This window comes from Grampus griseus, assembly GCF_964374135.1.
Source record: "Grampus griseus genome assembly, chromosome: 2".
Lineage (NCBI taxonomy): Eukaryota > Metazoa > Chordata > Mammalia > Artiodactyla > Delphinidae > Grampus > Grampus griseus.
This window is the reverse complement of record NC_139018.1, coordinates 117377122-117395121: the sequence shown is the minus strand read 5'-3', so window position 1 is coordinate 117395121 and position 18000 is coordinate 117377122. Positions and strand designations below refer to the sequence as shown.

The 18000-nt window shown below is 38.9% G+C and overlaps 1 protein-coding gene across 1 annotated transcript in view; it reads left to right on the top strand.

Annotated features, from left to right (window-relative positions):
* Positions 1–18000, top strand: part of PTPN9 (protein tyrosine phosphatase non-receptor type 9) — a 79889-nt gene that overhangs the window by 36985 nt on the left and 24904 nt on the right. Inside the window, exons 3-5 of the mRNA XM_082648711.1 lie at positions 82–171; positions 873–997; positions 5778–5883. Coding sequence (XP_082504837.1) covers positions 82–171; positions 873–997; positions 5778–5883 — 321 coding nt within the window. The remainder of the gene's footprint in view (positions 1–81; positions 172–872; positions 998–5777; positions 5884–18000) is intronic.

Sequence of the window (18000 nt, the reverse complement as noted above, 5' to 3'; positions counted from 1 at the left end):
TCTGAGATTTGGTGGTTACATAAAGCTGTCATGGGTGTACAGTATTTTTATATTAATTCATCTTGCTTTTTTTATTTTCAGGAAACACGAAGGAAGGAGGGCATTGTGAAGCTGAAACCTCATGAGGAACCTCTCCGTTCTGAGATCCTTAGTGGAAAATTCACCATCTTAGTGAGTATTAATGAACCCCTCTTGTAGTATCTTGTTATTTTCTTGTGTAGCTGTTCTCTTTGGACTTTGTTCCTAGATATCTTATCCTGAATCAGAGAGTCTCAACAGTGGAGAGCAGATGTGAAGTTTGGCATAAAATTATTCCAGTAATAATTGAAATAATTGAAAATCAGTTGTACAGTACATTTAGAAAAGTTTCTTCACTGGTCCATTAAGGTTAGTTAAGGCCTTTGGGATGGGTATAAAATGTGTCAGAGGTCCATCCTTCCTTATTTAATGCAAGCTCTCTCCACTTAGAGACCACAGCCTTTCCAGTAACTATCCAGCAGTACTTTTAAGGCAGAGTATAGAAACCATTGTTATATTCTATGGATTTCTCCTGTTGCTTATTTCTTTGCTATCCTGCCTGGGAAAATTAGCTAGGCAGCCAGTGTAGACCATTGTTTAATTTCTCTGTAATTGAAGAGTTAAGAGAATGTGGTTTTTTCCTACCACAGGGGGAAGGAATCCAGGGGGTGCTGAGAATCAGACATGGGATGATAAAAAGCTTTCTTCCTTTTCTGGAGCAATTGATGCAAGTCAGAGAAGTATTATCAGCATCTATTCTCTTCATAACAAACCTTTGTGCAGGATAAGAGGGCTTCGTGATTTCTGTGATTTTCTATTTGATTTCTAAATATTTCTTGTTTTGTTTGCTCTAGAATGTTCGGGACCCAACAGGAGCCTCCATTGCCCTCTTCACTGCCAGATTACATCATCCCCACAAGTCAGTCCAACATGTGGTACTTCAGGCTCTGTTTTACTTGCTAGACAGAGCTGTGGATAGGTGAGCATGGAAATTATCTTTTGGGTGTTCTACATCCAGATGGGAAAGTGACACTGTTTGATTTGATTAAACTCAGCAGTGCATTCACTATGCTCCTAGAATGTGCCCTGGGCAGTGCTATGAATGGAAAACATTCCATGTCTTTAGGGCTTGGCATGTTTCCAGGTACTATGCAGATGATGGGTATTCTGCATCTTGACCTGCTTGGCTGTATTTCAGGGTAACAGAAGCTGAGAAAGCTAGTTAACTAGCAATTCTTAGTGTATTGAGAATGACGTTATTGAAAGGGAGTGAAGGTGAGATGACCTGTGCTGGTTCTTTCCGATCAATCTCCCCTGATGTTGAAGACCCTGTGGGACCTCAGTTTCTTTGTCTGTAAAACAGGAATAATGCAGAGGATTTTGAGACTCAACATTCAGGAGAGAGGAGTCCAAGAGTATAAGTTAAGCAAAATCATTTTTATAAATAGGTGCATAAGCCAAAAGAACCAACTCAGGTCATGTCTCCCTCCCTGCTCTTACGTAAGTAGTATCATCACTGTTCTATAGACAGAGAAACTGAAGCCCCAAGAAGTTTTGTGGCTCTTTTACAGTCATCACATATTGATCCAGCTGGACTAAGGTCCTGGTTTCTTCACTCTTGGTCAGAGCTATTTGTACCCTACTATGTTGTCTTCCACTTTTACTTTCTTTTTTCCCTGGTGCTTGCCATTTACAGTTTGTTATTGCTCTCAATGTCATTGGCTGGTCCTCTGGGTTAGATGTGATATATCGAGGGCTAAGACCAGAGATAGAGACAACTGTGCACTTCAGTCATACTTCTGGACTTAGAGGATGGGAATAGCCAAAGGATTGTCTGAAGCGGGGCTCTCTGTCTAGTTCACTTGTTGCTGCCTTGTTAATGTTAATACTTTCATATACTTAGCTTCTGCTGGTGGTGTTCGGTGAGAGATATATCCAAACCACACACACAGCATTATTCTGAAAAAGAGAAGTTACTAAGGAGAGAGGGCCAGCGGTCAGCAGCCAGTCAGAAATGTGGAATTTCTCAGTTCTTCTTTCTTATGCTTGGTCTTCAGGCATAATTTCTAGAGTATAGTTCCCTTTGAAATGTTTCTTTAGCTCGGGAATGAATGGAAGGCTCTTTTACCAGAAAATTTAGCATTGCCTTCCTCTTTGAGCAGCTTAGAGAGTCGGAGCTCTTGTGTAGGCATGACAGTGGCCAAAGCTTGCTTTTTCTAGTGTGAGTATTGAATCCCATAGGAATACCACACAGGTAAATGTAATTAAAACTTTGTTCTCGTGATGTCCATCCCTTTCTTAAAAACCCTCAGTGACTCCTCATTATTCAGAGGGTGCATGTAAGGTAAGTAAATGTGAACCTTTTTTTTTTTTTTTTTTTTTTTTGTGGTACGCGGGCCTCTCACTGTTGTGGTCTCTCCCGTTGCGGAGCACAGGCTCCGGATGCGCAGGCTCAGCGGCCATGGCTCACGGGCCTAGCCGCTCCGCGGCATGTGGGATCTTCCTGGACCGGGGCACGAACCTGCGTCCCCTGCATCGGCAGGCGGACTCTCAACCACTGCGCCACCAGGGAAGCCCAGTGTGAACCCTTTTTTTTTCTGAATGAAATATTCTTACTAATGAATAGAAGTTCTTGTTTTCCTTTGTTACCGTGAACCAGAATGGAAGAGGAGGAAACCCTTCCTCTTCACTTAATCTTCCCCTTTCTTTAAGGCCCAACTTCTGTGACTGGTTCCCTCACCACTCCAACTTGTCATAAAATTCTTTTTACTCTGACTTTAATCGCAGTTATTATTAATACCAGTCATTTCATATTTAATTATACATGGCCTTATGATGTCATTTGTCTTATATGAATGTTTTTTTCATCTACCGGTAGATGGTAAGCTCCAGGAGGGCAGGGAACCTTCTTTTCAACATTATATAATGGGAAATTCCCAAATCTCCATGGTGGAGAGGAAGTGGTGTCATCAACTTTCACATGCCTTTCATTCATCTTCTTCAAAGTGATCTGTAACCAATCTTGTTTCATTGAAAGCCCCTCACCCACCCCTTTACCCTAGATTATTTTGAAACAAATGTCAGGGACTGTGGTAATCTTGGTGTTCCCAGTAACATCCTAGCTCGGGAATCAAACTCAATAGGGTAGGGAAGCAATTATTCTTAGTAGGGAACTAGCGCTATTATTGTAAACCTCATCTTCTGTACCCAGAAAAGTGAAAATGCTATTGCATTTGTATTTATTTCATGTGCCTTCAAAGGATGAGCAATTTCAGGTCTATGAATATAGAACCTGCATCATTATGCACCATAGCTTCTTTTTATTAAATTCTATTTCCCCTGGCACTGACTTCTCTTTGTTTTAGTGTCCTGCCGCAGGCTGGAGCTGTGAGGGGAAAACCTGTAATTCTTTGAGTTTGGCCCCTGTTGAGCTTGTGGAGAAAAGGGAAGTCTCTAGATCTGGATAGTCTACTCAATGACTGTGCCACTCATTGAACAGAATCTTTGATCTTGGTGAATCAGTCTCTCTGGGGTCATGAAAAAAGGAGACAAGATTTAGCACTCACTTTATCATGTTAAGGGCCATTTGAAATTAAGTCTGCTGGAGAAACTTGGGTCTACTTCAGAGATTTTTTAAATTAATTAATTTATTTTTGGCTGCATTGGGTTTTCCTTGCTGCATGCGGGCTTTCTCTAGTTGCGGAGAGTGGTGGATACTCTTCGTTGCGGTACGTGGGCTTCTCATTGCGTTGGCTTCTCTTGTTGCGGAGCACAGACTCTAGGCATGCGGGCGTGCGTAGTTGTGGCTCGCGGGCTCTAGAGCGCAGACTCAGTAGTTGTGGCGCACGGGCTTCATTACTCCGCGGCATGTGGGAACTTCCCGGACCAGGGCTTGAACCCTTGTCCCCTGCATTGGCAGGCGGATTCTTAACCACTGCGCCACCAGGGAAGCCCTACTTAAGAGATTTTTGAAATGCTGCTTCATGGGTAGGTGCTTCCGCCTTGTATTCTGTTGAAAGGATGAAGATACGGAGGCTTCCAGGAGGTGATGCAAAAAAAAAATACAGATACAAAATAACATGGAGACTTCTGATTTCAAGAATGTGTTTTGTGTCAAAAAGTTTTCTCAATTGTAAATAAATGTGAACACTGTTGCTATCATCAGTGAGTAGTCCAATCAAATAATTTATTCTGAACAACGATTTAGGTGTGCAGATCAGGAGCAGTAAGGATCAGGCTTGGTGGAAGAGTGCAGCTTTGAGAAATCTTTAGGAATTAAGAAGATGGGATTGAGTAATACTTTTTGTATCTTCACATGTTCCTAACCTCAATCTGGGAATAGGCTCACCACCTCTTAATCTACTTTTTAACATGCCTTCCAAAGGCCATTTGTGGGTTTATTCTCTTCCTCCATTAAAGTCATAAGAGACAGATACACCATCATTGAGCTTAGAATTTTGCTTTACAGTTTTCTATAGGCCTAAAGTATTTTTTTAGTGATGGGCTGTAGCCCACTGAATTAAAAATCTGTGACCATTTATTATGTATCTGTTTGCAAGGACTGTGCTGGGGACTGTTGAGGGTTATGAGGTAAACTTTTGTTTGGGCCCTCTAGGAGAGACTCAGATGGCTACACAAGGTGGGAGTACATTAAGAGCCACAAGAAAAATCCACAGAAAGATTTATGGGGCTTCAAGTGGGTGAAGGATGGTAGTACATTTGGTGACAATTATCAGGGGCACCTTCATAGAAGAGGAAGCTTTTGAGTTGAACATAGAATGGTATAGAATTTGGATAGGCAGATTCAGAGATATAGGAGGAAACAGTTCAAACTTTGATAACCTAGATGCTCTGGAACATTCTCAGCCTGTGAGTTTGGTACTTGATGAATCTGGATAAATATGCATCAATAAGTATAATTCCAATTCCAACATGTGGGGTATTCCCTCCATACCACCAAGCAATTCTCCCCCATAAACTGGGTGTTCTGCAGTTCATTTCAACTCTGACACTATGTACCTGGAGATAGCCTCAGATCACACAGGTTAAAGGCTCAGTCCTAAAAGACTGTCCCCTGCCCCCTTCAGACTCCAGTGGCAAGTCCAGGTTGTCACCTCTGCTTCTGACCATAGATCAGAGGTTCCAATGCCCCCTCCTTGGGTTCGATTAATTTGCTAGAACGGTTCACAGACTCAAATGTTATACTTTAATAGGTTACCAATTTCCAAGTTCATCAACTTGGAAATTCTCCAAATCTCATCCTTTTGGTATTTTGTGGAGGCTTCATTCATTACAAGGCATGATTGATTAAATCATTGGCCATTGGTGACTGAGCTCAATCTCCAGCCCCACAACCCTTCCTGAGTGTGTGTGGGGGGGATGGGACTGGAAGTCCCAACTCCCAACCCTTTCTAGTCATGTGGTTGGTTCCTCTGGCAACCAGCCCCCATCCTTAGATGATCTAAGGGCATTCTAAAAGTCACCTCATTAATATAGCAATGGATGCCTTCCTCGCACTCCTGGAAATTCTAAGTTTTAGGAAGTTTGCCAGGAAACAGGGTCAAAGACCAAATATATATTTCTTATTATAAATTCTTCTTGTAAGGCCAGTCACAAAAGTTCAGGCCAGTTCAGGAAGGCAATTATTTCAGTCCCAGATATGTCCCACATTCTCTGTGTCTTTGTTTTGACCCAGGTTTTCAATTTACCTCATCCATCTTATTACTTATAAATGTTTTCATTCAATGGTTGCTTTACAGCTTTGAAACTCAGAGGAATGGACTGGTGTTTATCTATGACATGTGCGGTTCTAATTATGCCAACTTTGAGCTGGATCTTGGCAAGAAAGTCCTAAACTTGCTGAAGGTAAGGCTGTGAAATGGCCCTTTCAACCCCCCTTCAATGGTTAGGGTGATTTTTTTCTATTCTTTATGAGATTTAGGAATGATGTAAACTTCAGACATTGTGTTCAGTTTAAAGGTCACCTGTAAATGATGACCAATATCTGCTTCCTCAGAACAAGAAACAATCTTAAAAGTAAAGTGGGAGGAATTAAAATAAAATACACAGGAACACTGAGTCATAAAGGTGGGATGTCTCTTTCCGGGAGTTTTTTTTTTTTTTTGCGGTAAGTGGGCCTCTCACTGTTGTGGCCTCTCCCATTGCGGAGCACAGGCTCCGGACGCGCAGGCTCAGCGGCCATGGCTCACGGGCCTAGCCGCTCCGCGGCATGTGGGATCTTCCCGGACCGGGGCACGAACTCGTGTCCCCTGCATCAGCAGGTGGACTCTCAACCACTGTGCCACCAGGGAAGCCCTCTTTCCGGGAGTTTTGTAGAATAAGAATTAATGAAGCCTAGGTATGGCCATTGTCTATGAAAAATGTCACCTAACCAGTAACTTGCAGACTTTTTGTCTCAACCTAGTCAGAAATATGTTTTACATTGCAACTTAGTGTACAATAATATCAATATATGTACACTAACTATACATATACATGTAAAGTTATATACATAGATAGGTTCTTAATCTCTTACCTCAAACTCTTAGGTTCAGAGATATTATTTAATATTTTGAACTTTAAAAGATAATATGGTCTGTATGTCACTTTAATATCAAATATTTCTGCAATGAAATGTATTATTCATATCATAACCTTTGGAGAAGAACAAAGGTTATAAATAGCTTATGGGATTTCAGGTCAGATTTTGCTGTCCCATGAATTTTTGCACCAAACTTACAAAAGAAACTAGTGGCTTTCAGAGCTGTTTAGATTTCAGAATTTGAGCATACAGGTGTATGTATGTGTGTGTACATATTTATAAAACAAAAAGTTTCACAAAACAAGCTTTACTTTTACTCTGTACAATCATTTTGATTATTCTGTTCTATAACATTTTAAAAATGTTAGTCATAACCTACTAAATTGATTTCAGGACCCACTGAGTGACAACCTGCAGTTGGAAAAACATTGATCGAGGAGTCTGTGTAGTCTTTTTTTTTTTTTTTTTGGCCAAACTGTGTGGCATGTGGGATCTTAGTTCCCCCACCACGTATTGAACCCATGCCCCCTGCATTGGCAGCGCAGAGTCTTAACCACTGGACCACCAGGGAAGTCCTGTAGGAGTCTGTGCAGTCTTTGTTCCAGGACCTCACTTGGGAGTACTGTGGAACTAGATGTTTAGAAGTGTTTATTTACTATTACAGCTTTACAACAGAAATTATATAAAGAGAGTACTATACTGCATGTTGTTTTCTGGGACTTCACTTGTGATTGTATTACTAAAATTCCTATTGTGGCATTTAGCTTTGATTCATTCCTTTTTATTGATGGGTGAAGGATTTATACCTTTTAATTCCTCATCCATTGATGAATACACCAGTTTATTTATCTACTTCTTTTGATGGCTCTTTGGGTCATTTTCTGATTTTTGCTATTGTGAACAGTGCTGCTATGAACATTTTTATACATGTCTTCTGGTGCATATGTGCAAGAATATCTCTAGGGCAGTGTTTCTCAACCATTTTTTCATTATTGCCTCACTAAGGAGTCTTTTTTAGACTCCCCCCACCCCCAGTTGTTGTTCTTCTAATGAAATTTTAATACCACAGATATAATGTATATATCTTGATGTACTGAATGTATTAATATATATATCTTGATGTACTGAACATATATCTATGCTTTATGCACAAAAAGAGTGTGTATGTTTGGGTTGTTTTTCCCATTCCCCACTCTCCTCAGAATAATTTCACCCCCTTGGGTGTGATATCACCTCTATTGAAAATGCATGCTCTAGGGGAATTCCCTGGTGGTCCAGTGATTAGGACTCCGCACTTCCACTGCTGGGGGCCCGAGTTTGATCCCTGGTTGGGGAACTAGATCCCGCATGCATACCGCAACTAAGAGTGCACATGCTGCAACTAAGAAGCCCGCATGCCACAACTATGAACCCACATGCCGCAACAAAGGATCCTGCATGCCAAAACTAAGACCTGGCGCAGCCAAAATAAATAAATAAATATTAAAAAAAGAAAAGAAAATGCATGCTCTAGAGCATACATCTAGGAGTAGAATTACTGGGTCGTAAGGTCTGGGAAGATTCAGTTTTATAAGATAGTGTTTAATTGTTTTCCTAAGTGGTTGTACCCACCTGCCATGTGTAAAATTTCCACATCCTCTCCAATACATGATAATGTCACACTTCTTAATTTTTCCCAATCGAGTGGGTATAAAATGGTATCTTGTGGTATAACTTACCTCTCTCTTATTAGTGAGGTTAAGTATCCCTTCATATATTTATTGGCCATATATGTTTTCTTCTGCTGCAAAGTGCCTGTTTATGGCTTTTACCTATTTTCCTATCATCCATTTATGTAGTTTTGTACTAATCTATTTCTCTGTGTGTGTGTATATGTATATACATACACTGTCTCAGTTTATAGCTTGTTTTTTCACTTTTTATACAGTCCTTTTGACTAACATAAGTTCTTAGTTTTAGTATGATTAAATGAGTCTGTATTTTATTTTCTGCTTAATATGTTTTGCATTGTAAATCCTTCCCTATTCCAAAGTCAGAAAAAATTAATTAGCTATTTTATTTTATTTTACTGCTGTACCACTGATTCCACCATGTGTATTAATGTTTTTAGTGATTTTTTTTATTGTGGTAAAATATACATAACAAAATTTACCATTTTAACCATTTTAAGTGTACAATTCAGTAGCATTAAGTACATTCACAATGCAACCCATCACCACTGTCCATTTTCAAAACTATTCATCATCCCAAACAGAAACTCTGTGCCCGTTAATCAATATATCCCCACCCTGCCCCCCAGCCCCTGGTAACCTTTATTCTACTTTCTGTCGCTATGAATTTGCCTATTCTAGGTCCTCATGTAAGTGGAATCATGCAGCATTTGTCCTTTGTGTCTGATCACTTAGCATAATATTTTTAAGATTCATCCATATTGTAACATGTATCAGAATTTCATTCCTTTTTAAGGCTGAATAATATTTTATTGTATGTATATACCACGTGTTGTTAATCCATTCATCTGTCAAACAGTTGGGTTCTTTCCACTTTTTGGCTATTGTGAATAATGGTGCTATGAACATTGGTGTTACAGCATCTGTTTCAGTCCTTGCTTTCAGTTCTTTTGTGTATATGCCTAGAAGTGGAATTGTTGGATCATGTGGTAGTTCTATGTTTAACTTTTTGAGAAGCTATTTTCTTTTAAAAATTTAAAATTTTGTTTTTGTCATTTAAGACCTTAATCCATCTGGAGTTGATTTTTGAGTATGGTATGAGATGTAGGAATCTGACTTTTTTTTCCATATGGATAGCTAATTTTTTTCCAGTTTTGCATACTAAATAGTCCCTCCTTTCCACAAAATAGGCTTTCTGTTTCTGTTTTAACAGAGTCACAATAACCTGGTAAGTTAATATATCACAGACAGTTTAATCATCTAACCATCTTTCTGTATTATTCATATTGTTTTCAGGTTTAAATAATACTATTATGATCATTTAAGCTTTTTCTTTTAAATTATTTTAAGAAGGTATTTCTAAGACATGGATTATTTGGCTAAAGATTATGAATATTCTTAATCTCTCTTATACATTACTAGGTTACCCTCCATAAAAGTGGAAAAAAAATTTACACTGTCACCAAGAAATACGGGTATCTATTTCCTTCAGCCATCCCAGTACAGCGTTCCATAAATTTTCTCTTTTTTTCTTTTTTTTAACATCTTTATTGGAGTATAATTGCTTTACAATGGTGTGTTAGTTTCTGCTTTATAGCAAAGTGAATCAGCTGTACATATACATATATCCCCATATCTCCTCCCTCTTGCGTCTCCCTCCCACCCTCACTATCCCACCCCTCTAGGTGGTCACAGGGCACCGAGCTGATCTCGCTGAGCTATGTGGCTGCTTCCCACTAGCTATCTGTTTTACATTTGTTAGTGTATATATGTCCATGCCACTCTCTCACTTTGTCCCAGCTTACCCTTCCCCCTCCCCATGTCCTCAAGCCCATTCTCTATGTCTGCATCTTTTTTTTTTCATGTCAGACGGGTAATGTGCCACAAGGTTGGAAGGAGGCACATGTCACACAAGCGTGTGAACACCCAGTCATCACACTTATGAACTACAAAAGGATCGATGTCTGCATCTTTATTCCTATCCTGCCCCTAGGTTTTTCAGAACCTTTTTTTTTTTTTTTTGGATTCCATATATATGTGTTAGCATACAGTATTTGTTTTTCTTTTTCTGACTTACTTCATTCCGTGTGACAGACTCTAGGTCCATCCACCTCACTATAAATAACTCAATTTCATTTCTTTGTATGGCTGAGTAATATTCCATTGTATATATGTGCCACATCTTCTTTATCCATTCATCTGTCGATAGACACTTAAGTTGCTTCCATGTCCTGGCTATTGTAACTAGAGCTGCAATGAACATTGTGGTATGTGACTCTTTTTGAATTATGGTTTTCTCAGGATATATGCCCAGTAATGGGATGGCTGGGTCGTATGGTAGTTCTATTTTTAGTTTCTTAAGGAACCTCCATACTGTTCTCCATAGTGGCTGTACCAATTTACATTCCCACCAACAGTGCAAGAGGGTTCCCTTTTCTCCGTACTCTCTCCAGCATTTATTGTTTGTAGATTTTTTGATGGCCATTCTGACTGGTGTGAGGTGTTACCTCATTGTTGTTTTGATTTGCATTTCTCTAAAGATAAATGATGTTGAACATCCTTTCATGTGTTTGTTGGCAGTCTGTATATCTTCTTTGTTGGCAGTCTGTATATCTTGGAGGAATGCCTGTTTAGGTCTTCTGCCCATTTTTGGATTGGATTGTTTGTTTTTTTGATACTGAGCTACATGAGCTGCTTATAAATTTTAGAGATTAATCCTTTGTCAGTTACTTCATTTGCAAATATTTTCTCCCACTCTGAGGGTTGTCTTTTCATCTTGTTTATGTTTTCCTCTGCTGTGCAAAAGCTTTTAAGTTTCATAAGGTCCCATTTGTTTATTGTTGTTTTTATTTCCATTCTCTAGGAGGTGGGTCAAAAAGGATCTTGCTGTGATTTATGTCATAGAGTGTTCTGCTTATGTTTTCCTCTTAGAGTTTTATAGTGTCTGGTCTTACATTTAGGTCTCTAATCCATTTTGAGTTTATTTTTGTGTATGGTGTTAGGGAGTGTTCTAATTTCACTCTTTTACATGCAGCTGTCCAGTTTTCCCAGCACCACTTATGGAAGAGGCTGGCTTTTCTCCATTGTACATTCTTGCCTCCTTTATCAAAAATAAGGTGACCATATGTGCATGGGTTTATCTCTGGGCTTTCTATCCTGTTCCATTGATCTAAATTTCTTGTTTTTGTGCCAGTACCATATTGTCTTGATTTACTGTAGCTTTGTAGTATAGTCTGAAGTCAGGGAACCTGATTCCTCCAGCTCCGTTTTTCTTTCTCAAGATTGCATTGGCTATTCGGCATCTTTTGTGTTTCCATACAAATTGTGAAATCTTTTGTTCTAGTTCTATGAAAAATGCCATTGGTAGTTTGATAAGGATTGCATTGAATCTGTAGCTTGCTTTGGGTAGTATAGTTATTTTCACAATGTTGAGTCTTCCAATCCAAGAACATGGTACATCTCTCCATCTGTTTGTATCATTTTTAATTTCTTTCATCAGTGTCTTATAGTTTTCTGCATACAGGTCTTTTGTCTCCTTAGGTAGGTTTATTCCTAGGCATTTTATTCTTTTTGTTGCAATGGTAAATGGGAGTGTTTCCTTAATTTCTGTTTCTGATCTTTCGTTCTTAGTGTATAGGAATGCAAGAGATTTCTGTGCATTAATTTTGTATCCTGCTACTTTACCAAATGCATTGATTAGCTCTAGTAGTTTTCTGGTAGCATGTTTAGGATTCTCTACGTACAGTATCATGTCATCTGCAAACAGTGACAGCTTTACTTCTTCTTTTCTGATTTGGATTCCTTTTATTTCTTTTTCTTCTCTGATTGCTGTGGCTAAAACTTCCAAAACTATGTTGAGTAATAGTGGTGAGAGTGGACAACCTTGTCTTCTTCCTGATCTTAGAGGAAATGGTTTCAGTTTTTCACCATAGAGAACAATGTTGGCTGTGGGTTTGTCATATATAGCCTTTATTTATTATGTTGAGGTAAGTTCCCTCTATGCCTGCTTACTGGAGGGTTTTTATCATAAATGGGTGTTGAATTTTGTCAAAAGCTTTTTCTGCATCTATTGAGTTGATCATATGGTTTTTCTCCTACAATTTGTTGATATGGTTTATCACACTGATTGATTTGCGTATATTGAAGAATCCTTGCATTCCTGAGGTAAACCCCACTTGATCATGGTGTATGATCCTTTTAATGTGCTGTTGGATTCTGTTTTCTACTGTTTTGTTGAGGATTTTTGCCTCTATGTTCATCAGTGATATTGGCCTGTAGTTTTCTTTCTTTGTGACATCTTTGTCTGGTTTTGGTATCAGGGTGATGGTGGCCTCGCAGAATGAGTTTGGGAGTGTTCCTCCCTCTGCTATATTTTGGAAGAGTTTGAGAAGGATAGGTGTTAGCTCTTCTCTAAATGTTTGATAGAATTCGCCTGTGAAGCCACCTGGTCCTAGGCTTTTGTTTGTTGGAAGATTTTTAATCACAGTCTCAATTTCAGTGCTTATGATTGGTCTGTTTATATTTTCTATTTCTTCCTGGTTCAGTCTCGGAAGGTTGTGCTTTTCTAAGAATTTGTCCATTTCTTCCAGGTTGTTCATTTTACTGGCATATAGTTGCTTGTAGTAATCTCTCATGATCCTTTGTATTTCTGCAGTGTCAATGGTTACTTCTCCTTTTTCATTTCTAATTCTATTGATTTGAGTCCTCTCCCTTTTTTCTTGATGAGTCTGGCTAATGGTTTATCAATTTTGTTTATCTTCTCAAAGAACCAGCTTTTAGTTGTTTTGATCTTTGCTATTGTTTCCTTCATGTCTTTTTCATTTATTTCTGCTCTGATCTTTATGATTTCTTTCCTTCTGCTAACTGTGGGATTTGTTTTGTTCTTCTTTCTCTAATTGCTTTAGGTGTAAGGTTAGTTTGTTTATTTGAGATATTTCTTGTTTCTTGTATTGCTATAAACTTCCCTCTTAGATCTGCTTTTTCTGCATCCCATAGGTTTTGGGTTGTTGTGTTTTCATTGTCATTTGTTTCTAGGTATTTTTAAATTTCTTCTTTGATTTCTTCAGTTATCTCTTGGTTATTTAGTAGTGTACTGTGTAGCCTCCATGTGTTTGTATTTTTTACAGATTTTTTTTCCTGTAATTGATATCCAGTCTCATAGAGTTGTGGTCGGAAAAGATACTTGATGCGATTTCAGTTTTCTTAAATTTACCAAGACTTGATTTGTGACCCAAGATACGATCTATCCTGGAGAATGTTCCATGAGCACTTGAGAAGAAAGTGTATTGTGTTGTTTTTGGATGGAATGTCCTATAAATGTCAATTAAGTCCATCTTGTTTAAGGTATCATTTAAAGCTTGTGTTTCCTTATTTATTTTCATTTTGGATTATCTGTCCATTGGTGAAAGTGGAGTGTTAACGTCCCCTACTGTGATTGTGTTACTGTTGATTTCCCCTTTTATGACTGTTAGCATTTGCCTTATGTATTTAGGTGCTCCTATGTTGGGTGCATAAATATTTACAATTGTTATATCTTCTTCTTGGATTGATCCCTTGATCATTATGTACTGTCCTTCTTTGTCTCTTGTAATAGTCTTTATTTTAAAGTCTCTTTTGTCTGATATGAGAATTGCTACTCCAGCTTTCTTTTGATTTTCCATTTGCATGGAATATCTTTTTCCATCCCCTCACTTTCAGTCTGTATGTGTCCCTAGGTCTGAAGTGGGTCTCTTGTAGACAGCATATTTATCGGTCTTGTTTCTGTATCTATTCAGCCAGTCTGTGTCTTTTTGGTTGGAGCATTTAATCCATTTACATTTAAGGTAGTTAATCAATATGTATGTTCCTGTTACCATTTTCTTAATTGTTTTGGGTTTGTTATTGTAGGTCTTTACCTTCTCTTGTGTTTCTTGCCTAGAGAAGTTCCTTTAGCTTTTTTTGTAAAGCTGGTTTGGCGGTGCTGAATTCTCTTAGCTTTTGCTTGTCTGTAAAGGTTTTAATTTCTCTGTCGAATCTGAATGAGATCCTTGCTGCCTAGAGTAATCTTGGTTGTAGGTTTTTCTCTTTCATCACTTTAAATATGTCCTGCCACTCCCTTCTGGCTTGCAGAGTTCCTGCTGAAAGATCAGCTGTTACCTAATGGGGATTCCCTTGTGTGTTATTTGTTTTTTTTCCCTTGCTGCTTTTAATATTCTTTCTTTGTATTTAATTTTTGATAGTTTGATTAATATGTGTCTTGGCGTGTTTCTCCTTGGATTTATCCTGTATGGGACTCTCTGTGCTTCCTGGGCTTGATTGAATATTTCCTTTCCTATATTAGGGAAATTTTCAACTATAATCTGTTCAAATATTTTCTCAGTCCCTTTCTTTTTCTCCTCTTCTTCCAGGATCCCTATAATTCGAATGTTGGTGTGTTTAATGTTGTCCCAGAGGTCTCTGAGACTGTCCTCAATTCTTTTCATTCTTTTTTCTTCATTCTGCTCTGTGGTAGTTATTTCCACTATTTTATCTTCCAGGTCACTTATCCGTTCTTCTGCCTCTGTTATTCTGCTATTGATTCTTTCTAGAGAATTTTAAATTTCATTTATTGTGTTGTTCATCATTGTTTGTTTGCTCTTTAGTTCTTTTAGGTCCTTGTTAAACATTTCTTGTATTTTCTCCATTCTATTTCCAGGATTTTTGATCATCTTTACTGTCAGTATTGTGAAGTCTTTTTCAGGTAGACTGCCTGTTTCCTCTTCATTTGTTTGGTCTGTAGGGTTTTTACCTTGCTCCTTCATCTGCTGTGTGTTTCTCTGTCTTCTCATTTTGCTTAACTTACTGTGTTTGGTATCCCCTTTTCACAGGCTGCAGGTTCGTAGTTCCCGTTGTTTTTGGTGTGTGCCCCCAGTGGCTAAGGTTGTTTTGGTGGGTTGTGTAGGCTTCCTGGTGGAGGGGACTGGTGCCTGTGTTCTGGTGGGTGAGGCTGGATCTTGTCTTTCTGGTTGGCGGGACTGCGTCCGGTACTGTGTTTTGGGGTGTCTATGACCTTATTATGATTTTAGGCAGCCTCTCTGCTAATGGGTGGGATTGTGTTCCTGTCTTGTTAGTTGTTTGGCATAGGGTGTCCAGCACTGTAGCTTGCTGGTCGTTGAGTGGAGCTGGGTCTTAGCATTTAGATGGAGATCTCTGGGAGAGCTTTCGCCTCCTGGGAGCCAGGAGGTCTCTGGTGGACCAGTGTCCTGAACTCGGCTCTCCTACCTCAGAGGCACAGGCCTGACACCCGGCCGGAGCACCAAGACCTGGTCAGGACACACGGTACGGCTTCATCCAGGGGCACTTGCGGGCAGGTAGGGCACACCCGATTGGTGCAGTCACCGAGAGGGCGAGTCCGCCTGCCCGCCCGCTGGTCCCGTCCCCTTCCCTCTGACTGCCTGAGCAGGTGCAGTCTCGCTTCCTCCAGACAGAGTCTGGGAACCCCACCTCCCTTTGCTCTTTTTTTGAATTTAGAAGTTCTAAAATAATAACATCCTTTTTTTTGTTGTTTGAACTCCTTTAAATAATAACATTGTAGTATCTTTTTTTTTTTCAAATGTTCTTTTGCTGTTAATGTGTCCTCCTTTATCTGGTTCAAAACAATGAAACTACTATGGATGTTTTGTTGTTGTTTTGCTATATAAATTCAAAGAGAATGAAATAAAAGTTTGGTTGCCTTAAAATCCATATCATGTTTTTCTTAGTGACTTACTGCTCTGTCATTGGGAGCAGGTAAAATTTTAGGTATAGTCCCCTAACATCCTCATTCTCATGAAAGTTGTAAGTAGAAGTTTAATGCACAGTCTCATACTTCAGATTTTTTAAAATTAATTAATTAATTAATTAAATTTTGGCTGCGTTGGGTCTTTGTTGCTGTGCGTGGGCTTTCTCTAGTTGCGGCGAGTGGGGGCTACTCTTTGTTGTGGTATGCGGGCTGCTCATAGCGGTGGCTTCTCTTGTTGCGGAACATGGGCTGTAGGCACGCGGGCTTCAGTAGTTCTGGCACACGGGCTCTAAAGTGCAGGCTCAGTAGTTGTGGCGCACAGGCTTAGCTGCTCCGCAGCATGTGGGATCTTCCCAGAGCAGGGCTTGAGCCCATGTCCCCTGCATTGGCAGGTGGATTGTTAACCACTGTGCCACCAGGGAAGTCCTTACTGATTTTTCTATTGAAGTGTTTGTCTCATTGATTTACAAGACTTGTTATTAAGAATATTAAGAGTATTGTTAAGTATGTGTTACCAGCATTTTTGCAGTTTATAATTTGTTCAACTTTATAGTGTCTTTTGTCATACTACTATGTTTTCTTAATTTTTCATTATCGTTTTAATATACTATATTACATGTAGTATATTTAATAATATATCATATTATATATGGTACATAATATTATGGACAAATTTGTTTTCAAATAGCTGTCCTGGCAACATTTGTTAACTAATACATTTATTTCCCTACTCATTTGGGATAACACCTTTATCTTATACTTAATTTCCATATGGTAAGTATGTCTATTTCTGGACTCCCTGTTCTGTTGATCTAGGCATCAAGACCAACATATTCACTTTTTAATTTATTGTAGCCTTATAATAAAGTTTAATATCTTATACAACAAGCTTCCCTGTATTCTTTTATTTCTAAAAGTTGTTTTGACCTTTTTGCACTTTTATTCTTTTACATGCGCTTTCATGTGTTTTTATTTAAATATTTACTGATATATAACATGCATACTAAAAACAAACTTTATAACTAGTTTTTATAAATTATAAAAGCAATTAAAAAGTAATTCAAGGAAAAGTCTCTGACCACTCCCTCACACACCCCAGTGCCATTCCCCAGAGATAACCACTTATTCAAAATTATAAATCTGATGAGAAAATATTTTAAAAAATCATCATCTTTTTTTTTTTTTTTTTTTGCGGTACGCGGGCCTCTCACTGCTGTGGCCTCCCCCGTCGTGGAGCACAGGCTCCGGACGCGCAGGCCCAGCGGCCATGGCTCACGGGCCCAGCCTCTCCGCGGCATGTGGGATCCTCCCGGACCAGGGCACGAACCCGCGTCCCCTGCATCAGCAGGCGGACTCTCAACCACTGCGCCACCAGGGAAGCCCAATCATCATCTTTTGATTAGATGAATGTTAGAGTCATTCAGTCAAGTTCTGGAAGATAAAACACTTTGGGATTTAATTTGGATATAATGAATTAATTGGAGAATTGACATCTTTACAGCATCATCTTCTCCTGTCCAGGAATGCTATGTTTTGTTTTATGGATTTTTTTAAAGTCTTTTGTTATGTCTTTCAATAAGATTTTAAAATTATGTGTCTTACATGTTTCTTATGATATATATTCCTAGGCTAAAAAAATGTATACCTATATATGTATGTATAAACGTAGCAGACACCAAGGATAAATCATCTTTTTTGTATGACCAGTGACTTACAGGGGGAGAGAGACAGGGAAGGAGATGGTGCTTGTGTGCACAAGTGCTATTATAAACCAGAGGCTTTTTACCATTATACTTTTATGCTGATTATTATTTATAGGGTGGCTAAATTTTTCATATTTATCTTTTATACTTTAAAATACTATTATAATTTATATTTATCTTTTGTACTTTAAAATGCTATTATAATACTTTAAAATACTATTATAGGGACTTCCCTGGTGGCGCAGTGGTTAAGAATCCGCCTGCCAATGCAGGGGACACGGGTTTGAGCCCTGGTCCGGGAAGATCCCACATGCCGCAGAGCAACTAGGC